The following is a 25,797-nucleotide window of genomic DNA, read 5'->3' on the forward strand; positions in this document are numbered from 1 at the left end:
AACAACCGGGTTACAAGAATGCTTTATATGAGAGGACAATGTGGCTGTTTCAGTCACATTTCTCCAGTAAGTTTCACTCATGACTGTTTAACTCCACTGCAGTAATGTAGCAACCAAATGTTATTTCATGGACATTGTCAAACTGTTTAAGTTCATTTACAGTTAATTTTCTCCATCAATTTGCTCAGGCAGAAAAAAAATATGTGGCTACAGCTAATTGTTATTGTTAAACAAATAACCATTTATTTAACAATGGTCATTTATTTACCTTTTTTTATTATTTTTTATTTTTTTTACTTCATTTATAGAAATCTGATTTGAAATTTGCTAAATGTTAGTATGGCAAAAAAAACTTTTGGTTTTCAAAATTTGAATCTGATCTGACTTTTTTTCAACAACATCTGGAATTTAAAAACAAACTTCTTTAAAAATAGAAATCAGATTAACTTTTGACAGATTATTGTCAAATTCAAAGTTCTAAGTGTAAAAACTAATCCTCCTGCCAGCTCTCTCATTGTGCAGGACTTGTTCTGAAAAGGGAAACTCATGTTTATTCTTAGCTGAGGGCCGATCATTTGATCAGACAATCTGATCAAATGAACTGATAAAAATAATTTGGGTAATGAACTCGTATCTAATCGGGGCTCTGGTGAGAGAGAAGTCTACAAAATGTTTTAACGTAAGACTGGATTCTCTGCTTTCAACCCATCAAGCTGCCTTTCTAAGTTAGAGTTCATGGAAAAAAAAAAGTCTTACAACTTGGTCGGTTTCCAGATAATCAAACATGAACCCAAAAGATTTCTCTAAACCTGCTCTGTTCACGCTGATCTCCTCGTTTCCTCTCAGGTCAAGGCCGACCGCAGCAGCAAGAGGCTGGGCGTTCTCCAGCAGGCCTCTCGTCACGTCAATGAGATGGCTGCTAAAGTCGTGGCCTCAACAAAGACGGGCCAGGAAAACCTGGAAGACAAAGGTGGGTGCACATTTACTTGCGTAGAAGACCAGCAAACGTATTGGTTGATTTCTAACCCTTAATATGCTTCAATCGAGCAGATCCCATGGACTTCTCTGGGATGTCTCTTATCAAGTTGAAAAAAGAAGAAATGGAGTCGCAGGTAAGCAGTGTTGCTAATCATGACCCGCTGTTCCACACACTGTATTGAAGGTGACCTTAATCGATTGAAAAGTCTGACTGAATACTTCAATGGCAAATTTCAGCCATGAACCAACACAATGTGTTGATAAAATTAGACAAGAAAAGCTGAGATACAGATTTAATTTTGGAGAAAAACCGAATGCGTCGAACATCAGTTACGAACAACAGCATGTGTGTCTCGATCCTTTAGGTGAAAGTGCTGGAACTGGAAACTCAGCTGGAGAACGAGCGTTTGCGTCTGGGTGAGCTCAGGAAGAAACACTACGACTTAGCCGGCGTTCCTATGGAGCAGGTTTCTGAGCGAAATGGCGACACGCCGTCACCTGTCCAGCAGCCCCGTCCTCTCAACATGTCCCCCAAGCCCAGCAAGCCTCCCCTTGGGAGGAAACCCACGTTCTCTCAAAAACCCAACATACCATCGAAACCAGGGGTGATAACAACTAAAATATGTCAAAAATAAGAAAATAGAACATGACTTGAAATTAAACGTTTCTTCTTTTTCATGTTGCAGTTCAAGTAAATGCAGAGGGTGGCAAAGCTTCACGGCAGGATAACCGGATTTAGAGAAGAAATATTTGGCCTTTTTTGTGAATTTTCAGTTATACTGACAATCCAGTGTCAACCTTCTTCTCAACGTTTTCCTTTATTTTTATTCTACCTTTCATTCCTTGTTTGCCAAAATGGCCCTCCTGCCTGTTTTCTTGTTTTTTACTCTTAATGCCTGTAGGGAATGCCCTGTTTTTCATTTATATTTTCCATGTTTGATATTAAGAACATTTTATTTTAGGCATTTTCTTTTAATTCTGTATTACTAACAACTTAAAAATTAAAACTACTGCTCCCTTTTTTTTTGTGGAATGTAAACTTTCATCTAGAACACAAATCGGCCACATATCCTGTAGATGAACAGTTGAATTTAATCAAGTTCATGGCAGCCTTATTGCACACTTTTAGATCACATCTTTCTCTCTTTTTTTTGCTATACTCTGTATTATTTATGTTGTGATAGTGGTGAAAGATGACTGGGGAATGACTTGGTGTGTGTTTATGTCGCCGCAGAAGTATGCTATACCTCTAGCTTTGCCTTTATGTGCAAATTTGCAGTCCCCCCCCCCCCCCCCTGAACTGAACAAGATTGTATCAGAGGCCTTGAATAATACTTCATAGATGCATTAAATGTTGCCTGTAAAGATTTGCAGTCTGTACAAGAGACTGCTACTTACACTACATTTATCTCACGAATGTCCCTTTACAAGAGGAGAACAGAGATACTGTTAAAGCATAGATGGACCTAAAGCTTGCACACTATGTATCAGCTGTAGATGTTCTTAATTATCAAACGCTTCTTGCAGGCTGAATATGTAAATTTAGGGTTAGTTGAGCAACTTTAAGGCGTCTCTGAGTGTTTCCTGCAGGGTCTTAAAATGTATCCTCTCCTCTTTAAGAATGTCTTTTTACTCAGATCTATTAATATATATATATATATATATATATTTTAGTAAAGATACTGGTGTGTTTTTTTTTTTCCTTGTAAGAAGTGTAAATGTCACTCAAACAATAAATGTTTGATTTAATTTGGTCTTGTGTTGCTTCATTAATAAAGTACCTTTTACAAACTTGGGAAGCTTTTGGGGGTATAATTTAGTAAATAATTTTAGCAGAAATATGCTTTCAAAAGAGTTGCACAGTGGCGCAGTTGGTAGAGCTGTTGCCTTGCAGCAAGAAGGCTCTGGGTTCGATTCCCAGCCCCGATCTTTCTGCATGGAGTTTGCATGTTCTCCCTGTGCATGTGTGGGTTTTCTCCAGGTACTCCGGTTTCCTCCCACAGTCCAAAAACATGACCGTCAGGTTAATTGGCCTCTCCAAATTGCCCCTAGGTGTGAGTGTGTGTGTGCGTCCTGTGTGTCTCTGTGTTGCCCTGCGACAGACTGGCGACCTGTCCAGGGTGACCCCGCCTCTCGCCCGGAACGTTAGCTGGAGATGGGCACCAGCACCTCTCCTGACCCCACTGAGGGACAAGGGTGCAAGAAAATGGATGGATGGATGGATATGCTTTCAAAAATCAATATGAACACTTATTTTCAGTTACTGAATGAAATACCAAATTTTCCCTAAAAGGAGGATAGACCGCTGAAAAATAGTCCAACCTTTTGAATAATACCAAAGAAGCTGACTGTCCAGTCTTTTTAAATATGTGTTAACTGCTTTCTCTAAATTCAAATATGCTTTGTTGAGGCTTCGTCAAATTAAAAGTAACAAAAATAAGAAAGGATAAGCAAGCATCTGTTTTAATCGAGTCTGTTTCTGTATTAAAAGGTTTTTTTATTGGTCTGATCTAATCTTTATTGTGTTTTCATTAGCTGTTCGTAGAAAATTATAACAGAAATGGCTTGAAAATAGCCATGTGGAATTAACCTAAATGTATTTCACTTGGTGAGTTGGGTTACTGAAGTAAACTTTTGTGTCTGGAGGTATTTGTTGGACTTCCATGAAATATCAAATATTTGTTTTTGTTTCTTTTGAATCTATGTTTTTTATTTCTTTATTTTGTTTTTAATCTGCTATAAACAGATCCTTTAATTGGTATATTTGACTGACTGGATGATTTTTTAAAATAAATGGTAAGTTTTTGGGTACTGCAAGCGAAATCATCTGCATGTGATCGATGGGCATTGAAGGTTGCATATCCACGTCTTGACATGCGCAGTAGTGCTTTCTTTGTAACTTGGAGGAATGGTGTCTTCAAAAGCGGTTGTAAAAACGACAACTTCTATAAATTACACAGCGCTTGTGGTCGAGAAAGCGCACACTGCTATTACCATTAATATATTGTAGGTTGATGTTTTATTATATTGCTTATAGTAATATTAATCCACTGTTCCCATGTGAAGTGGATGGTTTTTTAAATTAAATTACTTGTACAAACAGAACTTCACCGTTTAGCTTGATTAAATAAGAAGAGTCATAAAATATATGCTAATTCAATTTATTCATTGACTTATTTTGAATTGAGAAGGGGGTTAAGTTTGTACCACTGCACTTTGATAAGTGGAATCTTCAATTTCCGAGTTTTCGGTTTGACCCGAAAGCGGCATCAGTGGTAGAGCAGCACCGCAGACGTTGGTCAGGTTTAAACTGTCAACAAACTCCAACAGGTTTCCCCGGCGTTCAAACACGCTTCAACGTGCTTCCGTAAACTCATTATTTCCACTCTTAATGTGAGCCTGTTGAAAGCTTTGAGGTTAGCAGAGATATGCTGGATTTCGAGGGTGTAATTAAAGAACCAGGGACCGACAGAGACCCACGTTATGTCAGCGCTAGACAGACCCGCGGCGGAGCTCACCGTCATGGACGTGTACGACATCGCGGCGTTGCTCGGCCAGGAGTTTGAGCGGGTCATAGACAAGTTCGGGTGCGAGTGCCTGGTTGGGGTGGTTCCCCGAGTGGTGCGGGTTCTGGAGTTTCTGGAGGCACTTGTGAGCCGCGGAGCAGCTGGTCAGGAGGCAGAGGAGCTGCGCAGGGAGCTGGACAGGCTGCAGCGGGAGCGGAGCGACAGATACGAGCAGGAGAAGAAGCACCAGAAGGTCAGTGCAGAGAATCCGCATCGACTTGACGGGCTGCTCGCTCTGCGCACGTTGTCCCGCCACAACCTCAAACTCCAATGGACTCCATTGAGATTTTAGGTTATAGAGCAACCTAGATCTCTATATCTCCATTTTAATTACATAAGTTATTTTTAAATAATTAAAATAACTTATAATTGTGAAGTGAAAATGAAACAATATAATTTAATGGGGTTTTTTTTGTTGATTTTTTTTTTCTTTTTTACAAAATGAAAACCTGATAAGCTCGACATCTATTAACATTCAGCCCCCAGGAATCAACTCATTCTTGCTCTCATTAATGGTGTAAGTGATTTTTCAGGCATGTCCAGCTTGAACATCTGGAGGCTGATCTTTGTTAATAATTATTGCAAGTAGCTATTGCTCTGTTAGATTTAACAAAGAGCAGTTTTTGAACGTAAATTTAATTTTGGACTTTGACTGGATAGAGGTTTGGAACCTCAATGGCCTGTATTTATCTTTATTCATATTCACAGTAACTCTGACGGGCACTTTTGCCTCTGGTGAAGAAAAGCATTCCCACCTCATGATGAAACCTGTACACAAATAATCTGCTTTTCGATAAATGTTCACATTTTCATTTAAACAAAGGTGAGACGTTTGTTTCACTGTTGACTTGGATTCAGACCCTGCTCTGAAGAAAGGCAGCAAACCAAAACCATGCTAACCAGATTCACTCAGCTGTCATATCTTCTGTGGCTCAGGAATTGGAGCAGGTGGAAGATGTATGGAGGGGAGAAGTCCAGGACCTGCTGTCTCAGATTACTCAGCTTCAGGCAGAGAACAAGAGGCTGTTGGTGAGCCTCTCGCTGAAAGAGTCCCCCGTCACGGAGGAGGACCTACAGAAACACCAAGGTGGGTGCATCTTTCTGATTGATTGTTAGCCATTTTGTAATCACCGCAGAGAAAAAGCAGTTCATTATGTTCATGCAAATACAAAAATAATATGAGATATCAGCTCAAATTCTATATTGATTCTTTCCTACTGTGAATCACTCAGGCATAAAAACCTATTAAGCTCAAAGGATGGACCGGTGTCGCATCTACACTTTAAATCCAACTCGGCATAGAACCTGTTAAACTGGACGCTTAGGAACTGTACTGCAAACATACAGTTCCTAAGCTGGAAGGGGGGAAAAATGGCTCCAAGGACAGCTCACTTGGAGACGATCAAAGCGTAAAGGGAGGTCGTTGATTTGAAGGAAAACTAGGAAGCTCGTCCTGATCATCTGTTCTTCGTGACACCCAGAACTGTCAGTATCAAGTGATAAATCACGTGATTAAATGTTTACCACTTTTATTGCCTTCTTCATTTGTCAGGGTGAAAAGATCCAGTCAGGAATTTCAAGAACAGATAATTGCTTCTCCACCCTAAACACTGAGAAAAAACACTTTTCACATAGATTAATATACACATTTCGACTTTGAAAACGTAAATCTCCCTTAATGTCCAAGTAACATGTTAAGGCACAGTTTGTTGCATAATTCAGATGATGCTGATGCATTCTGATGCATTCAGATACTGCAAAGCATCATCTGAATTATTTTTTTTGTTGAATCTATGAAAAATACCAAAGATTGCACAGCTTGACTGACGGAAAATAGGATTTAACACCAAGAGGGGGAAAAAATTTAGCTAAGCCTTGGTGTACAACGAAAATCTGATGCATCTATGGGACATTTTTATTTACTTTATCTTAAAAACAAGATTTTTACACACAGTTCATGTGTTTAAGGTAGTTTTTTCATGACTCGGCCTTTTATTTGCCCTCAATTTGTCCTCTTTTCTGTCACAACACTGCCACAATTTAGTGTTGCGGTAAGGTTAAAAAAGTAAACTGAAAATTTGCGAACAAGCAAAAAGTTAGAAAAAGACTTTTAAAACGTTTTCACAAAGCTACATAAAAATACACGTTTGTAAGTTGACCTCAAAGTAGGTCAGTCGGGAGCTTGGAAAGGAGACTATTTTTGAAGCAGACCAAAATATATCTCTTGTGTGAGACTCTTGGTGCGTGCAGCTGTACTTACAGTGTGAGCTGCAGCCCTCACACAAACTCACACACTCACTAATGGATTTGTGCACTTCAATAAATTAGTTTTGCATGACTAGATTACCGTACCCGCTGATGCATTAGTTTTCTTAATGGTGTATGAAATGATATCATTGTACGAGAAAATCTAAGCAAGCCTTAAATAGATCGGATATTACAAAATGGAAATAAGCATCTTAGCATCTTATAATGTTTACTGCATGAAAATAAGCGTTTGGAGGTTTGTTTCTACTTGAACATTACATTATGTCTGTCTGATAACACAATTGTAAAAAACAAGAGATTTTTCTTTGGGAATTAATTATTGTGGGTCTCATATCACTGATGATGTTTTCATTATTAGCTCAAACGTCTGAGAAGGAAAACCAAGTGATACAGAAGCTAAAAGACTTGGCAGATAAACAGAGAGACGAAATCCGTGCGAAAGACCACGAGCTAACGCTAAGAAACGAAGATGTTGAAGCGGTGAGGATTTGATCTTTAATCAAAACATGTCGACGCCACCTTCGACATGAACTAAAGTGGCTTTAACTTTCTCAAAAACAGCTCCAGCTGCAGCAGCATCGGCTCATCAGGATCAACCAGGACCTTCTTCACAGGACCGGACTGATGGAGGCTCAGGGAAAGACGCTGATCCAGCAGAGAGCTGAGCTGGAGGCCTCTGCCCAGGCACAGCAGCAGGAGTACGCAGCGCTGCAGCTGGAGGTCAGGAGACTGACAAAGGAGCTCCAGGAGAAGGAACTAGAACGAGAACTTGTAGAGATAGAATGCCCTCTGGGAACAAGATCTGGGAACTCTTCACTGTCTGCAGCACCAATGACGGTAAGAAGTGTGTCGGGCTGCTTGTGATACACTAAGATAAAATGACACGTAGCAGCTGTAAAGAGGGAGGACTAAATCATTTCCTAATCAAAATATGACAAGTGTGGCATGTTTATATGTAATCCCAGATTACCCTGGTACACTAAAATAAATTCTTGTTGAGCCACCTTACTAGAAAATAGGGTCCAATTTCAATTTTAGTATAAATCCAGCCATTCTGTGAAGACCTTGGAGGTTTGTTAGAGGACATTAGTGAACAAACTTCATCATGAGGACCAAGAAACACAAGCAGACAGGTCGGGGAGAAAGTTGGAAAAAAGTTTAAGGCAGGATTAGTTCAAAATATTCTCCCTACCATGTGGAGGAAAACTTGTACAGCACATTACCCTGGACATGTCCCAACAGTGAAACATGGTGGTGGCAGCGTTATACCGTGGAGAAGCATCTCTTCAGCAGGGAAATGAAAACGGATCAAAGCTGAATGTGTGCTGAGTGGCCCAGTCAAAGTCTAGATCTAAATGCAGTTGAGAATCTACAGCAACTTTTGAAAACTGCAGTTCAGACGTCACACTCTACATTCAGCTTGAGCTTTTGCACAAAGAAGAATGAACAAAAATTTCAGTCATTTGATGAGCAAGACTGGCTGAAGTAAAACACCACGAGAGATGCAATTTGCAGCATCAGGTGGCTCTATGCAGGTCAGTTTTTATTTAAAATCATGCATCATCTTCCTCCCACTCTGCTCCTTTGTCACATAAAATACGATGACAATTCGAGAATGTTTGTGGTTGAAATCAGACCAAATGTGAAAACATCCACTGTGTTTTGCCAAGCTCTGTAAATGGCTGTTCTTTGTCCCGAATCCAGGCTGCGGAAACCATTCTTTCTGACTCTGTCAAACCGCGTTCTGTGTGGGTGGAGTGTGGAGGAGATCCTGGCTTCATGGCAAAGTGCCTCGAGTGTGACAAGAGCCTCTCACTTCTGTCAACAACAGCAAACAGAAACAATAAGGGAGACCTTACTAGAGAAGAAAACGCTGCAGCACATGTTCTGGTAGGAGCTTGTTTCAATAAACTGCACGCTGTTGATAGAAATGATTTCTACATCCCATTTATTGCTAATCAGCTGTCTCAAATGGCCTTTTCCACCACTAGCTTTCAGCAACATAGGCCTTCTTTTGAGCACAGCAAATCATTTACCATCACCGTGACAACCAGGTTATCATTTTCCCTGCTTGGCTGCCCAGAGGCCCACTCAGCCACCAGCTTTGTTACTGCTGTTGATGCAAGAGAACTGCTGAATGTGTGTTTTTACTGCAGACGCAGTCAGCTCCTGCAGAGTCTGAGGATGAGGCAGACAAACCTCGTTTCACCCTGCAGGAGCTGCAGGATGTCCTGCAGGAGAAGAACGAACTCAAAGCCCAGGTGTTCATGCTCCAGGAAGAGTTGGCGTATTACAAGAGGTAGGATTTGATTTGAATTCTCTCACTCTGGCTTCTGTTAAAAAGACATTGGCACTGAAAGGTAATGAAACCTCTATTTTGCTTCAGTGAGGACTTGGAAGACGACATCAGTCCTAGTGACTCTGCCACAAATACCCCATCACAGCTAACTTCAGCTGATCAGCCTGAATCAGGAATAAGACGGCTGTAAGTAAAGAGATCAGTACTTCTTTCTTTTTTTTTTCTTCCACCAACTGATCCAAGGTTTTTGAATGCCCATTTTTGCTTTTAATATCAACAAAGGAATTTGCAATAAATACTAACACAGCCATAAAAACTCACTGAAACTCTTTCAATGTGTTTTTGTGTTTTCCTCAACCTGTTGTCCGTTTTCTATCTGGACAGGATCTTCACTGCCATAATGCCAATGGTGGCTGCCGGTCTAATCACAGACGACCCCACGTTGTTGCCAATAAGAAGACTTGTTTCCTTTGTATGACTTGTCATTTAAAGGAAATGTTCATCTCGACACAAAGAACTGATTTAACAGCAGAAATTATTCAATACTAACCCTCTGTTGTGTTCATACTAGACATGGGCCGATTAGAGAATCTTGTTGTATTATAGTAATAATCAAGCACAATCAGAAATGCCAAAGATATTGTGGTTGCTTTTATTTTAAACAAAAAAGTAACAAGTTTTACTACTGTTCTTTAAGCAATATAGCCAGCTGATTTGCAGTGCGCAGTAACAGGTGCGAAAGGAAAGCATTACATTTTTTATGTTCCTTACAGCTGGAGAAAACTGAAGCACTTTATGACATATTATTGAGGGATTTGATTCAGTAATGAGGAATGACAAAAAATGTTCCTACATTTGAAACCATAATTTTTTAAAATCTCTGGATGCCTTGATGTTGATAACCAACCCCTGCCTATTCATTTTATTTACATCAGTGTGAATTAACGGGTCTGTTTTTATATGTTTTACTTATGCTCAGAATGGCAAGAGCTTTAAGTGAATCCAAATAGTCCAAATACAGGACAACTGAGGAGTTCTTTGAAAATAATGAGAATTAATGAATAGGTTTTTTTTTTTTTTTAGCTTTGCAGCATCATCTGAATTATGCAACAAACTGTGCCTTAACATGTTACTTGGACATTAAGGGAGATTTATGTTTTCAAAGTCGAAATGTGTAATTAATCTATGTGAAAAGTGTTTTTTCTCAGAAAAGCCACGCCCTTAATACTTTACTATTAATGATTATGCAACAAATTTTCTGTGGATAGCATCCTGTGTCTGATGAGGAGTACATGTAAAATTGTGTTACTTGTGGTTAAAGTAATAAAAGTTTATTTTTGCATGTGCGTGTCTATTGAATATAAACAGATTCTGAAAAGTAGTACAGGATCATGGCGCCCTCGATGTTTTGTACATTTCACAGACTAACAGTGTTTAGGGTGGAGAAGCAATTATCTGTTCTTGAAATTCCTGACTGGATCTTTTCACCCTGACAAATGAAGAAGGCAATAAAAGTGGTAAACATTTAATCACGTGATTTATCACTTGATCCTGACAGTTCTGGGTGTCACGAACAGATGATCAGGACGAGCTTCCTAGTTTTCCTTCAAATCAACGACCTCCCTTTACGCTTTGATCGTCTCCAAGTGAGCTGTCCTAACCGTAGACGATCTTTTGAGCTCACCTGTCGCTAGGATACTTTGCCCTCCTCTCCTGCCACGCCATTGGAGGATGAGTGATGGGGGAAGTACTGCTCCGCTGGAAGTTTACCTTCGTTTAGAAAATTAAAGTCTAAAACAAGAGAGCAATCGCTGTGATTGGAACTTTTTAGGTGGTCTGTTGTTTCAAAAGTGACTTTATTCCATAATCTTAAGGAGTCCAGCCGTGTCGCGATGGAGTTTGGAGAAGAATCGTCGCCTGCTCTGGCCTTCGAGAAGGACGCTTTTGAGCTCACTGTCGAAGATGTGTATGACATTTCCTACGTGATCGGCCGAGATTTGTTAAAAATAAGCAGCACCGGTGAAGAAGTGTCGGATTTGCAGTTCAGGATAGTCCGAGTCCTGGAAATGTTTGAAACTCTGGTGAACAAGTACAATCTGTCAGTGGAGGAGCTGAAAATGGAGCGGGACAACCTGAAGGCAGAGCTGGACAGGATCATCAGGGAGGGCTCTTCCTCCTCCGGACAGAGCGGGGTGAGCTTCATCCTCCGGCTCAAGCTCTTGTCAGGGGGAAACGCGGAGAGGTTTAACAACGTCTTCCTTGTCCCAGCAGCAAACTGTGGCAGCTAATCAACTGGTGGTGGACCTGAATGACCCCAACAGACCGCGCTTCACAATGCAGGAGCTGAAGGAGGTTCTGCAGGAGAGGAACCAGCTGAAGGCTCAGCTCATGGTGGCCCAAGAGGAGCTTCAGCTGTATAAGAGGTCCCCCACACAGGCTGTTTCACCACTTATGCACGATAATGTTAATCAGTTATTGTTTATTTGCATTAGAAGCCCCAGAAAGAGTTTATTTTGCATGCAATCCCACACAGAGCATCAACCCCCCTCCAGGGTAATGTGCTGTAAAACAAACAAACCCCCTGTAAAAACTGGGATGAGACTCTCATTGTTTGATCACCTTGAAAAGAAATGACTCTTTTTTTAAGTGTATTTACACAAAATGCACCTAAAAAACGAGGAAAATGTTTTAATTCAAGCAACAACAACAAAAAAAGAAGCTACAAATTATGCTCAAAATTGCTAACATTTATAAATTATGTATTACTACAGCTATTACACTGTAATGAAAGAGCTGCTCATTATACTGAAACAGTGTAATTTGTAGAATGTTGCAAAACATCTCATGCAATGCAATATTTGATAGACTTTCATATGTATATAGATATGCATGTATACATATATTTGACCATTTGTGGCAACTCTTTCTGTCCTCTATGGCAGCAGCTTTACAAACATAAAGAGAGGCTGGGACATTCTGGAGATTTAAAGAGAAACTTGTCTGAAAGAGATATATTATATTATCACATTTGTTTGTTATTTAAAGATATTGTTGTCCCAATAAAGTGTTACCTTAGGTCCAAATTTTACACGTGCTTTTAATATATTTTCAAAGTACTTGCTATACAGAGGAGCAATATTCCTTTTTCCTATTTAAAAAACTTATATAATCTTATATAATAGTCAGACTATCTGCACAGGAAGAGCTAGCAGTCAGCAACTTAACAGACATGTCTCTTTGCTTTCCAACTTTACTTTCTAATGTAGTTCTCACACTTACTTCTAAAATGAACACTTTTTTTTAGACTTATGACTAAGAATCGTTCTTAACTTTTAGATGGAAAACTGCCAAGCTTGTAGTTGTAATTTCCAACACTTTTACTATTTAGAGCAGTGTTTCTCAACCTTTTTTGGGGCAGCGCTCCGCTAGCCTTTATCCAGGTCCCTCACCGCCCCCCACCAAAGTATTTGCAGGCTACTTTGCACTGACCATCATTTTATCATTAATATTACTATCACTATTGCAGATGGTTTGATTTTTATGCTTGTTTCTGTATTTATCATCAAAAATAATTTCCCAGAGAACAAAAAAGTCATGGGAAATTATTTTCACAGGCATCTACGAAAAATGCAATGAACATTCAAGTTAAAATTGGTAGGCCTAACAGCAGCCAATCAGAGTGGAAAAAATATTCTTATTTTGTGCCATTTTCTAGTTGTTAAATCTCGCAGAAAATGAGCAGATAAAAGATGAACAACATGCCAGTTTAAACTTTGAACTATTTGCAAAATGACTGAGCTCTGCAACATTAAAACATGGACAGAACTGTAACTACATTAATCATAACTCTTCTCTTCAGTGTTTGTCAGTTTCTGGTGGTGCAGCTCTGTGCTGCCTTCAGGAGAATGGGACATCAGAGTATCATCCATAAAACTTCACCCACATGGCATTTATTGTGCAAACCAGAGCTTTCAGTGGAAAAACAAAAGTTCCAGATCCTTTCAATGCCATACAAATATGAGACAGAAACATGGATTATATCTTTATATAGACCTGTCTATTGATTWTAGRTTAATAGTTTTACTGGACAGAAATTACTAAGAACAAATCTGGTTCTTAATCAAATCCTATTAAGTCAAATTGAAAGTGTCATGGAGTCATCAGCCTCATGACATTAACACTGACATGAAAAATAATATTGAATAAATATATCAAATCTAACTAAAAACATAAATACGTGATCAGTTATTTACTGTTATGGTCTGTACGATATATTTATTCTCAGTACTAGATGTGGTCTTAAACCCATGACATTTCAACAGTATTATTTTACCTTTTATCTGGAAATAGTGTCTGTTTATTCTTGCCATACAGTCCTCTGTATTAATTATTGCTCGAAAGGTCTTGCCATACCAGTTTATTCCTCTGTATTTACTTGTTTCTTAGTTTATTCTTGCATTTTGTTCTTCATTCATTTCCATTTAGTTTCATTTGATTAGTATTATCCTCTCTTGGTTTATTTCTATGTCCACTTTAGTTTCTGTCCTGTTGCTAGTTTTATCTTATCGCATTCTGATTATTGAAATTTAAAAGTGCTGTGATGTTCTATCACCCCAGTTTCATACTGAACCACTTACAGCACCGTGTTAACGCTATAAAATGAACGCTCTCTATCGTGGTATCACCCATGGAGGGATTTCTTGATTTCTTTATTTAAATGGGTTCATTTTTCAGACGGATACACAGTGGTGATGGTATCGTGATTTTAGCTACCAGTAGCAGGAGAACGGAGCTGCACCAAGAAGCTAACAGAAGCTAACAAACACTGAATAGAAGAAGAAGAGCTGCCATCGATACAGTTGCAGCCAAGCATGGTTTAATGTTACACAATACAGTTTTACCAAGTTGCTCAAAGTCTAAACTGGCATTGTTGTGCATTTAAGGTGTAAAGTTTACCTTCGACAAAACGCCCCCCAAAGGCATCCCAGCGCCCCCCTTTTGTAAAAATGTCCGCCAGCGCCCCCTGCCGTCCTCCGCCCACGTTGAGAACCGCTAATTTAGAGGGTTCCTATCATTTTTCCAGAAAAGTTTTGAACTTCATTTAGTGATTCTGGACAAGTATGCAAAAAGTAAATAGCAATTTAGGGGGAAAAAAAGGGTTGAGGTTTGTCTAAATGTTGTCATTTTTGCAGGTTTTCCCATTAAAGTCTGACCATAATACAAATATCTGCTGTTACCTTTTTATTTAAGTGAGAGAAAAAAAGAGAAAAAAAAACTGAATTCTGCTGAATAGTGTGAAATGTTTCAAGTTCCTCAACTTTGAAAACTATTTTTAATTCTAAATTGCTGCACCATCTTTCCAAGCAACCATAAACCTGCCAATTCTTCTGCAGTGGGATTCTACCTCAGTCCGAACCCACCATGGTCGACGTGGATCTGGGTACGCCGCCAGCCACAGAGGATAGTTCATCCACAGTAAATGAAAAGACAACTATAGGAAAACTGTAAGTTACAAAATGTTTAGATCTAAATAATAATAATAATAATAATAATAATAATAAATTAACTAATATAAACTTATTTTGAATGTCATAAACAAGTTTTACTATCACAGGTAAAATGCAAGGAATTCAACGTTGTTCTTTTCCTCAGTCACATGATGCTGAGGTGAAGATAACAGGCAGATTATCCTTACAGCCGTTCTCCTGTGCTCTAATGCTGTACTTGTGACCCGGTGAAGTCATGCTGATGCAGAGAATGTTTGTGTGTGAGGAGTGAGTGAGGCTGGAAAATGTGTCTTCTAAACTGTTGTCGGTAATTACAAGCTACTCTGACTTGGACTGGAGCGCCTGTTAGCCATTAACCCACTTTTCCAGTGACGGGACTGCTAATCATTTCTCCTGTCAACGTTCCATAGTTTTCCCAAATGAAAATCCTGGATTTCTGTTTCTAGGATCGCCTTTAATATAAATGTATGTCCTTCCCAGACCTTACTGCAGGCTTTTCTACAATACAATAACAGGAAATATTAAATTGTGATATTTTTAATTAAAATTGCAATAATATCAATTATGATTAACCCACATCGCTTAGATACATTTTCTTTCTTTACCATTCACTGCTCTGTATGAGCTCTAGCATCTCTAACATCGTAGATCCTGTGTGAATATTAAGGGCAGATAGAGTCCGTCCTACTTTCCAAATACAATTTAGATATTTGATAGGGTTTGCACAACATGTCACAAATATTTTGTCATCATAATATTAGTGTGTTCAATGTTTATATTGCAAAGGACTGATTGGAGGAAAGTCACTGTTGGCTAAGTGTTATGAACTTATTTTTCATGCCAATGTAACATTTAGCCGGCTAGTCAGAGTCTCACAGCAGCGGATGCTCACACGCTGGACACAAACAGCTTTATCCAAAATACTAGAGGCCAAAAAGTGATGGCTACAGATGGGGAAAAGAATATAAGCATATATCACAGATTGTTGACTGATGAATGGATGGAAGGATGATGGATTGATGTAAGCACAGGAGGATTTATATTTTTTAAACAATCGTATGGAGAAAAAAATTCTGGAAATGAAAATGTTGTTTATGCTTTTTCAGACAAGAAGAAAAAACTTACTTTCCCTGATGGTACAGGAACCATGACTGGTCACACATGATAAACTAAACTGACTCTGGACTCTTTCTGTTTTTAAGGTTTTCATTCAGGAGAAAATGAGAGGAATCCTTCAGACGATCTCACTGTCTTGGAGGCAAATGGGATTTATCTGCACAATTTTTAACCACTTTTGTAATTATTGTTGTTTTCACATGTCAGTCTAACAATATTTTGTATCATTTTTAACCTAATATGATTTTAAGTATTACAATACTGGAAAAGCTGAACTATAAATATGTTTAGGTAACTGTTCCCTGTTCAAGCATTTTTAAAAATGTGCTCATTTAAGTTTTGTCTTAAATTATGAAGTAAACAAATGGATCAAATATGGTCCCATCCAGTCAATCGTATCAACAAAACAATGCAGATTTTATTTTTTATGCTGGATTTTTGGGGCCATTTGCTATTGAAGTGTTGTAAATGTTGCCGGTTGTGAAGAAATTAGGAAAAAATACCACTCAGACATAATGTGTGATATGCAAAGTGGCAATAAAAACAGGGATGCTGATTGTTGACAGCCTGTGTCATTTCTTTCTTTTACACAGGACACATGATTTTCTGTTTTTACAAATAAAATCTGCAGAATGGGTCATGCTTTTGTACCATGATCTCTTTACTTTTGATACTCCATAGTACCGTTAAAATACTAAATAGTCACCCGTGTACAATTCAATCAATCTCAATATAAATGCAGCTATTTAAAGACCCCTGAGGTCTGTTGCTCATATCCAGGATTATGATATTCATATATCTGACAAAAGTAATTTCTTTTTTCATCTAACCAACAAGTTTGTTTCTGGGGGGGGGAAAAAACAAGACATGCAGCTGTCAAAATACAAAAGTTTATTCTAAAAAAATGTTATTCACAATTTCATTTGAAAGGATGTAATGTAAAAAATGTTTAGCTTTACCAATAATCAGTGGAAATAGTTTATCAGCTTGACAGCAATCAAACTTCCAGCTGCTGAGCAGCTTATTTCATGTTTCCACTGGTATCTTATTTCAAGTCTTTGAGATTGGACGGCCTCTTTGCCATCACCCTAACGCACCAACACGTTAGTTAAAACCAAATTACACTGAAGCTAAATCTGCCAGGGGTATAAATATTTTTTTGTCTTAACTGTACAGAACCTGAATATCTAAACAGCAAACATCATGAGAAACCACAGAGCAATCAAGAAAATAAAGACAGCAGAGAATTTGCACGACACCCTGAAGATCATCATAAATGATCTTTAGGTCATTCACTCCATAACCAGCATTCATTCGGCTACAGCTGGAATGAAAACTGTTTTTTCCTCATATCAAACTCAGGCTGTATTGTACTGTAGTCAAAATAGCATTCAATTCATTTAGAAAAGAAACTAAAAGAATAAAAGCACATTTTGCAAAAAAACAAAACACAAAACAAAACACTTCAAGTATTGAAACTCACAGCTTCGCTTCAGGCATATTTTCAAAGAGTGTCGTTTTATGTACAGCTCACTTTTATAAAGACTGAGAACGACTCGTGTTCAGCATAATAAAACTTTCAGTATTTAAGCCAGGGGTGTGCAGAGATGGACTCTTTGCTCCGATCCCCGTAGTCATAGAGCAGTTCCTCCTCTGCCTTGATGTCCCTGGACGCCACAAAGATCAGATGAGGTGTCCCATCGATGGGATGGAGCCTCGTCTGGCAGTTCCCACTTTTACTGTGGTTCAACAGCCGTCCAAGACGGTCCGTTTCTTTGGTAGCATCTATGCTGTAAAGCAAAGAAAGCAAAACGTTTTAAGCTTCAATAGGCTGCAAGTCTTCTAGTTATATTGGTGTTACTTCAACCTACCAGTAGGTTTTAGCTTGATACTGGAAGTAATACATGTAACAGCCCGTTTTAGGGTCCTCAGAATACTGGGCCTCTCTCTTTTTGGCCTCAGCCAGGTCCAGCAGGTCACCATGGTACTCGACAACAAAATCTCCCTTTTTGAAACTTTTCACAGCAAAGACTCCCCTTCCTTTTCCTTCTATGTGTTTGACCTGATGACATTCAAATCTCTTGCATTTATTTGGTCTGGCGAAATGTTAAACCGTTGTACGAATTGTAATAATGTTTTTTCCAAACACACATCTGAATGTAGTATTTGGTGAAAAAAATATAAGGGCCACGTTACCTCCAGTCCATCTTCGATGCTGTTCTTTAACAGATCATCAATGTGTCTGTGTTCTTCACTCTGACAATCAGATCAAAGTTTTACTCAAACGACAAATTTCAAAGTGACAGTTTCTCACCATCACTTAATAAAAGCAACCCTTTTTTCCCCCCCACATACAAACCTTTATCTCCGTTTTAGTTTTCCTGTTACTTTTCCTGATGGGAAAATAATCTGTGACTTTTCTGTTTTGAAGAACTTTGTTCTCCATCCTGCAGAGAAAGACATTGTGATTGCTCAGCCAGCTGTGAAAGTGCATCGGCATCTTGGCGAGTAATGCGGACACGATGAACTCACTTTTTTGCTCCGAGCTTGCGGCTGGCTTTACTCCGAGGCGTGGCTGATGGCACTGCAGGGCTACCATCTCCTTCCGCACTGGGCTCTTTTTGCTTTAGTTTGCCAGAGATTTGCTTTTTTGTCTCACTTTGACACGGCCCGTCCGGTTTCTGCTCTTTGGAGCGACAGCTCTTAGATTTTGCTTCATCGGTTGTGACTGATGTGAGAAGGGAAGAAGGATCAGAGATGCTGCTTTAGAGAACATTGTAAAAGTGTTCATAGTTCTTTTGATGTTTCTTAGATTTGATCACATTAATCAAACTTTAATGTATTTTATTTTAACTTTATGAGATGAACAAATGCAAGTGGAACAAAAACTATATTTGGGTTAAAAGTTTTTTTTTGTTCGTTTTTTTGGTGTCATGTACAGCCACCCTGAGTAAATACTTTCTAAAACATTTTTCAACCAATGATGACCGCAATTCTTTTGGGGATATCGCTGAATAGACTGAATACAAATACACACCAAACATTTCAAATTTTCATTCGTAGAATAAACTGGAAAAAAAAAAAAACATGAATGCACAATTTTTGATGTAAAAATACTTTTGTTGTAAAAAGAAAAAGAATGCAAAAAAGGTCAAGAGTTATAAATAAGTTTGTCTTTTTGAAAGTGGTAATATTTCTGATTTGTCTCTGGGAAACTCACCTTGCTTCAGCTTTGACAGACCAGAATCAGTGGCATCAGAATCATTCCCCTCCAGGATGAGCATGCTGGAGCTGTCGCTCAGCGGCGACCTGGGTTTACCTGGACTGCGCAGACTCTGGAGACCTGACTGTGCTTTACCGACAAATTCCTATAAAAGTGAATTTTCTTGACATTAATCAGAAAAAAAAGCCCAAAAACATAAAGACCTAATAGGGCAAAGAAAATGCAATATTATACTTTGAAAGGCAGATAAAAAAAACCTTGTAGCTGGCTGGGTTAAAAGAAGGCTGCTAGAATTAAAGACTTCTGCAACCAAATTAAACAATCCGATTTACAAAATGGGTGTATTTTATATAATTCCTATTGAATGGATGGAAAAAGGACAGAGTCCCATTTGAACATCCATGTTACAGTATTTGACACAAGTCATTTTTATTAAATGTCTCTGTACATCATTCCTGCCTTAAATGTATGTGAAAACACATTAAAAACTAACAGTCCCCATAAAACTCAACCCTTTATCTTATTTATGACCACCCTTTCTCAGTATATCAAAAACACATTTCTAAGCTCAATGGGGGGCTCTTTGTCATAGACCGAAATTTGCATTCAACTTACATTAATCCACAAATTAGAAAATAAACTGGTTGTTCAGGTTTGGAAAAAACTTTCTGTTTTGAAACAAGGTCTGGAAATGCAATTGGGTTTCCATACCCTATGCTACTTGATTAGAACACATTAAAGGCCTTTCTGTCAACTTAGGACAACAGCAGTCTTCAGAAACATAAAAGTTACCTGCCTGAAAAACAAAGTGACGTTGTGTTAGCCTGGTCTGGAGCAAGCTAGCTGCACAGGATAAGTTGCCATAGTAACTTATGTGCTACTGTCTTTGTGAAATTGAATCGGGGATTTAATCAGAGTATGAACCTTGCTGATTACATACACACTTTATTTGTGTAAACGTAAATTTTATATTGTTTATGCCAGTACGAGGAATATGAGCATTTTGACGGCCTTTTGAAGTTTAATTTGCTTGCTATACGAGTTGACAAACGGAGGGGTGTAAAAAGCATAACGAGCAGGAAACATACCTTGTTGATTTGTGGCTTGTTTTCTTTTGTCTCCGCTTGTGACGTAGTTGTTTGTTCAGCAGTCTCACCTGTTTTTTTGGCCGTTTTTAGTCCATTTTTCTTCCCTTTATAAACATAAGAATATCCAAAAATAGCTATTCAAGTTTAATTCTCGAAAAACTATATAGAACAGTCGTAAATTTTACCGTAAATTCTTACAAAACTGCGTTAAATTGTGGTTTCTCGTTTTAGTAAATAATTTGCTATAACCTACACAGGGTAGTATTTATAGCCTTCTTATCCGCTTTCTAGAAAATTTCACAGCTGCATTGCACAAATAACAACTAATGATAAAGTTAACCTTTTGCCATCCTCAGTTCCTAGAATATCGTCCAAAAATAATGTTATCCTCCGTGTCGCCGAGTTCTTCTGAGTTTAATTTAACTTTAACGGCGAAGAAATGTCAAACCACAGCGCCGTAACGTTACACAGTCGGCATTGAGGATTTAAAAATCCGTTTACGATTCCCATTGGGTAATTTAATCAAAGAGGCAGAGCGCGTGCTTCAGAGCAGCTTCCCCATTGGTTGCAACTTCTGCTACGTCTATTCTACAACATATAAACGTGTATGTTTTTACAATTCACAAAGCTGTATTGTATGTTACTGATATAAAAATGTTGTTTCAAAAAGGAATGAAAAGTCAAATAAATACATACAAAGAAAAAATATAAAAATACCAAAAATAATTGTCTTTTTTCTTGCCCACAAATGTAAACAATCAAAACAATTCCCATAAAAGAAAAAAAATCACACAATATAAACCAATGTTTATATTGATTTATAAACATTTTGTGGTGATAGAATGTTGATAATCTGAAATCTTAACATTTCTTATGGAATTTTTGGGGAATAGAGTTTTACTGACACCTAGTGGAAGTAGATGGGAGTAGTAGTACTAGTGATAGATAAAAAAAATCTAATCATTATTTCAATAACTGAGGAACTAAGATAATAAAAATAACAGCATTTGTAATACAATTTTCAGAAGGAATAAACTGTTTATTTCAAGATTACAATGGACTAGGGGTCCACCGATTGGAGTTTTCTGGCTGATCGCAGATTACTGATCTTTAAAATGCTTCATCTGGCTGATGTCGCTAAATATAGCAAAAAAGTAGCTCAGGTGGCAACAGTGGGGTGACTATTGTTAACTGCAAACATGCAGACATGACCTGGTGGGCTAATCTATCAGTCAACCCTCTCTTATATTAGAGAGCAACAGACGACAGTAGTTGATTTTTAGACATTTGCTGAGGCAAATAAGATCAGTGGATAAGACAGACTTCAAATACAAGTATCAGCCGATCACAGATTTCCTAAAATTAAGAAGCTCGGGGTCAATAAATCAGCTGGCCAATAAATCGGTGCACCCCTACAATGGATTATCCACACAAACATTTTAAGCGGTGTCATCTCCAGGTTTATTGTCTACGGCCAAGGATTCTTTAAACAGTTTTTTCTTCTCCAAATTCTCATTCACTCTCTTCCGTTTTTCTTGTTTCCTCAACACAGATTCTTTCTTCTTCACCACCAACTCACTGAGTTCACCCTTATACGCCACATCAAGTTTCTCCCTCATTATATCCCGGGCACGCATTCGGTTTATATCCACAGATCTGGTCTGATGACACTACAGGAGGGGATGAATGAGAGAGAAACAGAAGTTATAAAACACAATTCCCAACTCTAGTTCCAAGCAAATTAAAGTATTAAAGAGCATGTGTTTTCCAGCAATATATTCTAGATATTTCACATATAATGTACTTTTTGTTATTAAATGCCTGTTGTAGTATAATCTGACCAATCGCCACTAGAAACTTCTGCTCTAAAACATAAAAACATGTATCACTGCTCACACTTACTGCCTTAAAAAAAAGAAAGTAATATTAAGGAGCTTCCTCACAATACAAGTCTAGCATTTTAAGGTGTAGGACCTGTTTGAAAGCTTAGATATATATGTATTGATTCTATTAATTATTAATTAATTTAACCTAATCCAAGTGGATTCATAAAAGATTGTATGTAATATCAACTGTGCTAAATAGATGTGATCCTAAGTTTCTTAGGCACTATAATCCGAGGCAAGGGTACATTTACTTACTGTAAATGGGAATTATAATAAATGCTAGTTTTTAGAGAGACGTTTTATGCGTAATCTCGTATATTAAAATCAGAAATCTATTATCCACTGTTTATCACAACAATTGTAGTGCGGATTTAATTGACAGCTAAAGTAAACCCTGACAGCCAGAAAGCATAACAGCTAAGCCTTAAAAATTGGACAAATAGGAGAGCTACCTTTACTACAATCCCGGTGGGGATGTGTTTGAGCACTACACAGTTGCTGGTTTTGTTAGTAGCTTGTCCTCCTGGCCCGGATCCCCTCACGAACTGCTCTTCCAGCTCTTCCTCCAACAGGACTGGGAGATCAGGCAGGTCCTTCTTACCAAAAGCCACAACCCATGAGGGTGCAGGCGGGGTCAGTCTGAGCAGCGGAGGGAGACCGGGAGCACTTCTCCACATGAGCCGCCTGGATGCTCCCAGTAAGCTGCTGGTGAACGGGAGAATGGATGACATCGCATTGCAATTTACACAATCAACAGTAAAACTAAAACTTTCCAGTTTCCAGACCGAAGAGGGGACAGCCTCAAAACCTCACTGTGAAGCTCAACCTTCCGCTTTGTTTACTTTAATAGGCGTCCAATCAGCAGGCTTGCTTTTTTCTTCGAGGCGACAATGAAGGTTTTGCTGACTCAATAGCACCACCGTGTGGAACGAATCAAAATTGCAACATAAAAAATTGAACTTAACAAAAACTTGAGCTCAGTTTATTTACATGGCACCGCACGAATATATATCAAATCTCCCTCCAATTAATTTTTAATGTAGTTTATGTAGAAATATATATAAATATATTCAAAGTCAAGTCCACATTCCAATACATTTCTGTTTCTAAAATAATGCAGTACTTTGACTTTGGCCATTTTGGTCCGCATGGGAAGTGTTTAGAAACTGTCCTAGGAAAACCCAGATGCAGGACACTGGCCTTTGAGGACAAATTGGACACCCCTGGCCATCATGGAAGGCCAAAACCAAATGCCTGGAATAGTGCAGAGGAACACATGTACCAAATAAGGTCCTGAAGTTCCACAGTCAAAATGGGAGACTCCATCAAGAGTGGCTGACGGTGACAGAGATAAGATCCTGCTAGATTTTTAGATCCAGATTATAAACCAGAGATTACTGTCCAACTGGACATTGTGGTGATAGAGAAAATGTAAAAGAGGGGATTAATGATAGATATTGTGATTCTATGGAATACAGACCTCAACAAAAGAGACAATAAAAAGCTTGAAAAAAACCAAGGGCTGAAAGAAGAATAAACTATATGGTATTGAAAGAAAGGGAAAGCCTCAGTCGTGGCAGTGGTCATTGGAGGACTTTGATCTGTGACCTCTATACTGGGAGAGTGGTTTCTGCAGATTCAAGTAACAACCTCTGACATCTCTGTCCTGAGGAAAGCGGTCCTTGGAACAACAAAGGTACACCAAGCCTCTGGTGGAGGCAAGGGCGTAGGAACAAGTTTATCATTGGTGGGGGGGGGGGACACATATCGGAAACTTGAAAGATCCGTAAATATCTTGAGCAAAAATGTCAAACAATGGTGTCATCAACGTGTTACTAATCTGACCCCTTGTAACGAGTAATCTAACTTGTTACTATTTACAATCCAATAATCAGATTAAAATTACGTATCCAAGTTACKTATTTGTGATTATTTTTAGAAAACACATATTGTTGCTTTCTTCTTTTTCCTTGGGGAAATAGGTTTCATATGTAACACCAGCGACACAAACGTAAACGATGGAGGGAAAACAGATGCAAATTTTAGCTGATGGATGAATTTTTCATTGAGTGATCAAATTACTCTTTCAAAGTAACTATGCTATCCATGGCAATAAACTAACTACACTATAAATCATATGTGTGTAGACCTGTCACAATAACAAATCTTGATTTTTGATAAAAAATATTGTTGCTTTTAGACCATTTTTTAGTAATGTTAAATAATTTAGTAATGGCAAAATTATAATGCAAGAACACAATCTGAAAGATCAGTAAATTTGTAATTAAAATGAACATTTAACACTGCAACTGGAAGGCATTTCAAATATTCAAAATAAATAAACAAAAACGACAAATAAAATGAATTTTGAAGTCTTTGTAAATAAAATTTTCCTTCAAAAAAAGGTTTAGCTGAGACCAAAGCACCAACCAGAAAGCTTTTATAATACAGTTTTTTGTAGAAAGAAAGAGAAATAAAAAGAGAAGTGATAAATAATGCCAATGGAAATTATTTAATTTGTTTTAATTTATCATGAGCACGGAGCTCGGTTCATTGTGCGCGTTGAAGCGGACACGCAGCGGCACAAGCTGACGCCGCCGCATGCTCAGCGTGTCGCAGCGCCTCGTGCGTCTCTGGATCTTTGCAACTCCGTGCGGATCACGCGCGCCGGGTTCTCCCAGGCGGCTCCAATATAAACCTTAACTATAAACGCCATACCGCTGTCTTGGCTCAAAAACGCGAACTGTTACAACCGCGACTATAACTCAGCCTTCCGGAGAGTCAAAAAGTGGTATTTCAAGAGAGTAGAAGAAATCCTATGTYTTTTKAACAATAACWATTTTTGTTGCTAAGAGATGAGTGTGTTTACTGGTAACCAAGTGCCACRAAGTGWACTTCAGATTTTCACTTTTGCGAAATTTGCCAACGGTAAATGTCTTGTATCTAATCAGGTAAGCGTTATTTCGAAAGAGCTTTTGTTTTATAAACTACTTGTTATTAATTTAGTTTTAAGAGATAAACAGGGTTTTTTCTGGTCCACGAAGTATAAATCGAAATTTTTACTTTTGTGTTGAATGTGTGTTTAGTGTATTTGCCACTATGACAAAAAAAAAACTTTTCTGCAAAATTGACCAACTGCACAATTCTTTAGTGTAAAATAAGTGGTATTTCAAAAGAGCGGAAGAAACATATTTTTTTATCAATAAGAATTTGTGTTGTTACGCTGTTAATCTGTTGCTAAGAGATGATCGCGTTTTCTGGTAACCAAGTTCCACAAAGTAAACATTTGAGAGAGAGCAGAAGAAATCCTATGTTTTTTGAACAATAACAATTTTTGTTCCAATCTGTTGCTAAGAGATGAGTATGTTTACTGGTAACCAAGTTCCACAAAGTTCCGTAAAGTAAACGTCTGAGAGAGAGCAGAAGAAATCCTATGTTTTTTGAACAATAACAATTTTTGTTGCTAATCTGTTGCTAAGAGATGGGTGTGTTTACTGGTAACCAAGTGCCACGAAGTAAACTTCAGATTTTCACTTTTGCGAAATTTGCCAACGGTAAATGTCTTGTATATCTAATCAGGTAAGCGTTATTTCGAAAGAGCTTTTGTTTTATAAACTACTTGCTATTAATTTGGTTTTAAGAGATAGGCGGGGGGGGTTTTGGTAACGCACTGCCGCGAAGTATCCAGATTTTTACTTTTGTGTTGAATGTGTTTAGTGTACTTGCTATGACAAAAAAAAAAAAAAACTTTTCTGCAAAATTCACCAACTGCACAATTCTGGTTAGTGTAAAATAAGTGGTATTTCAAAAGAGCGGGAGAAACATTATATGTTTTTATCAATAAGAATTTTTGTTGCTACGCTGTT

General features: G+C 38.2%; 5 protein-coding genes across 8 annotated transcripts in view; 3 read left to right on the plus strand and 2 right to left on the minus strand.

The window, feature by feature from the left end:
* hip1rb (huntingtin interacting protein 1 related b) overlaps positions 1–2,727 on the plus strand; it is a 26,660-nt gene extending 23,933 nt beyond the window's left edge. For both annotated transcript variants that reach the window (XM_008418572.2, XM_008418571.2), the window contains exons 29-32: positions 847–970; positions 1,051–1,112; positions 1,344–1,583; positions 1,665–2,727. In XM_008418572.2, coding sequence (XP_008416794.1) covers positions 847–970; positions 1,051–1,112; positions 1,344–1,583; positions 1,665–1,673 — 435 coding nt within the window. In that variant the 3' untranslated portion in view covers positions 1,674–2,727. The remainder of the gene's footprint in view (positions 1–846; positions 971–1,050; positions 1,113–1,343; positions 1,584–1,664) is intronic.
* Positions 2,728–4,242: 1,515 nt separating this feature from the next.
* Positions 4,243–10,453, plus strand: LOC103470265 (RILP-like protein 1). 2 transcript variants are annotated; one of them, XM_008418575.2, is made up of 8 exons: positions 4,245–4,737; positions 5,481–5,631; positions 7,171–7,292; positions 7,374–7,649; positions 8,517–8,702; positions 8,969–9,111; positions 9,199–9,297; positions 9,496–10,453. In XM_008418575.2, the coding sequence occupies exons 1-8, from the start codon at positions 4,462–4,464 to the stop codon at positions 9,587–9,589; spliced, it is 1,347 nt and encodes a 448-aa protein (XP_008416797.1). In that variant the 5' UTR covers positions 4,245–4,461; the 3' UTR covers positions 9,590–10,453. The 2 variants fall into 2 exon arrangements, with proteins under 2 accessions (XP_008416796.1, XP_008416797.1); XM_008418574.2 differs by having other exon boundaries at positions 4,243–4,737; positions 8,517–9,111; positions 9,496–9,588.
* A 104-nt stretch (positions 10,454–10,557) lies between these two features.
* rilpl2 (Rab interacting lysosomal protein-like 2) lies at positions 10,558–16,299 on the plus strand. Of its 2 annotated transcripts, none has more exons than XM_008418576.2 (4): positions 10,558–11,303; positions 11,380–11,534; positions 14,505–14,615; positions 15,821–16,299. In XM_008418576.2, the coding sequence occupies exons 1-4, from the start codon at positions 11,004–11,006 to the stop codon at positions 15,840–15,842; spliced, it is 588 nt and encodes a 195-aa protein (XP_008416798.1). In that variant the 5' UTR covers positions 10,558–11,003; the 3' UTR covers positions 15,843–16,299. The 2 variants fall into 2 exon arrangements, with proteins under 2 accessions (XP_008416798.1, XP_008416799.1); XM_008418577.2 differs by having other exon boundaries at positions 11,383–11,534.
* A 934-nt stretch (positions 16,300–17,233) lies between these two features.
* kmt5ab (lysine methyltransferase 5Ab) lies at positions 17,234–20,690 on the minus strand. Its single transcript, XM_008418579.2, has 8 exons — positions 20,386–20,690; positions 20,046–20,149; positions 18,955–19,102; positions 18,267–18,462; positions 18,094–18,181; positions 17,931–17,990; positions 17,606–17,796; positions 17,234–17,524 (listed from the first exon to the last, which is right to left on the minus strand). The coding sequence occupies exons 1-8, from the start codon at positions 20,393–20,395 to the stop codon at positions 17,314–17,316; spliced, it is 1,008 nt and encodes a 335-aa protein (XP_008416801.1). The 5' UTR covers positions 20,396–20,690; the 3' UTR covers positions 17,234–17,313.
* Positions 20,691–21,058: 368 nt separating this feature from the next.
* On the minus strand, positions 21,059–22,782 carry mtrfr (mitochondrial translation release factor in rescue). The gene is made up of 2 exons (XM_017306618.1): positions 22,384–22,782; positions 21,059–21,715 (listed from the first exon to the last, which is right to left on the minus strand). The coding sequence occupies exons 1-2, from the start codon at positions 22,660–22,662 to the stop codon at positions 21,485–21,487; spliced, it is 510 nt and encodes a 169-aa protein (XP_017162107.1). The 5' UTR covers positions 22,663–22,782; the 3' UTR covers positions 21,059–21,484.
* Between the last annotated feature and the right edge of the window lie 3,015 nt (positions 22,783–25,797).

The sequence above is a fragment of the Poecilia reticulata genome, linkage group LG9, assembly GCF_000633615.1.
Source record: "Poecilia reticulata strain Guanapo linkage group LG9, Guppy_female_1.0+MT, whole genome shotgun sequence".
Taxonomy (NCBI): domain Eukaryota; kingdom Metazoa; phylum Chordata; class Actinopteri; order Cyprinodontiformes; family Poeciliidae; genus Poecilia; species Poecilia reticulata.

What these genes read in the sequence shown, in the direction of transcription:
- mtrfr (XM_017306618.1), bottom strand. Translation starts at nt 22,662, where the DNA reads ATGTCATCCATTCTCCCGTTCACCAGCAGCTTACTGGGAGCATCCAGG. An exon ending in CCACCGGGATTGTAGTAAAG is followed by an intron (nt 21,716 to 22,383) that starts GTAGCTCTCCTA and finishes CCCCTCCTGTAG; the next exon opens with TGTCATCAGACCAGATCTGT.
- kmt5ab (XM_008418579.2), bottom strand. An exon ending in TCTGTCAAAGCTGAAGCAAG is followed by an intron (nt 18,463 to 18,954) that starts GTGAGTTTCCCA and finishes TTCTCACATCAG; the next exon opens with TCACAACCGATGAAGCAAAA. An exon ending in CGCAAGCTCGGAGCAAAAAA is followed by an intron (nt 18,182 to 18,266) that starts GTGAGTTCATCG and finishes CTTTCTCTGCAG; the next exon opens with GATGGAGAACAAAGTTCTTC.
- LOC103470265 (XM_008418574.2), top strand. Translation starts at nt 4,462, where the DNA reads ATGTCAGCGCTAGACAGACCCGCGGCGGAGCTCACCGTCATGGACGTG. An exon ending in AGGAGAAGAAGCACCAGAAG is followed by an intron (nt 4,738 to 5,480) that starts GTCAGTGCAGAG and finishes TCTGTGGCTCAG; the next exon opens with GAATTGGAGCAGGTGGAAGA. An exon ending in TGTCTGCAGCACCAATGACG is followed by an intron (nt 7,650 to 8,516) that starts GTAAGAAGTGTG and finishes TCCCGAATCCAG; the next exon opens with GCTGCGGAAACCATTCTTTC.
- rilpl2 (XM_008418576.2), top strand. Translation starts at nt 11,004, where the DNA reads ATGGAGTTTGGAGAAGAATCGTCGCCTGCTCTGGCCTTCGAGAAGGAC. An exon ending in GAGCTTCAGCTGTATAAGAG is followed by an intron (nt 11,535 to 14,504) that starts GTCCCCCACACA and finishes ATTCTTCTGCAG; the next exon opens with TGGGATTCTACCTCAGTCCG. An exon ending in AAGACAACTATAGGAAAACT is followed by an intron (nt 14,616 to 15,820) that starts GTAAGTTACAAA and finishes TCTGTTTTTAAG; the next exon opens with GTTTTCATTCAGGAGAAAAT.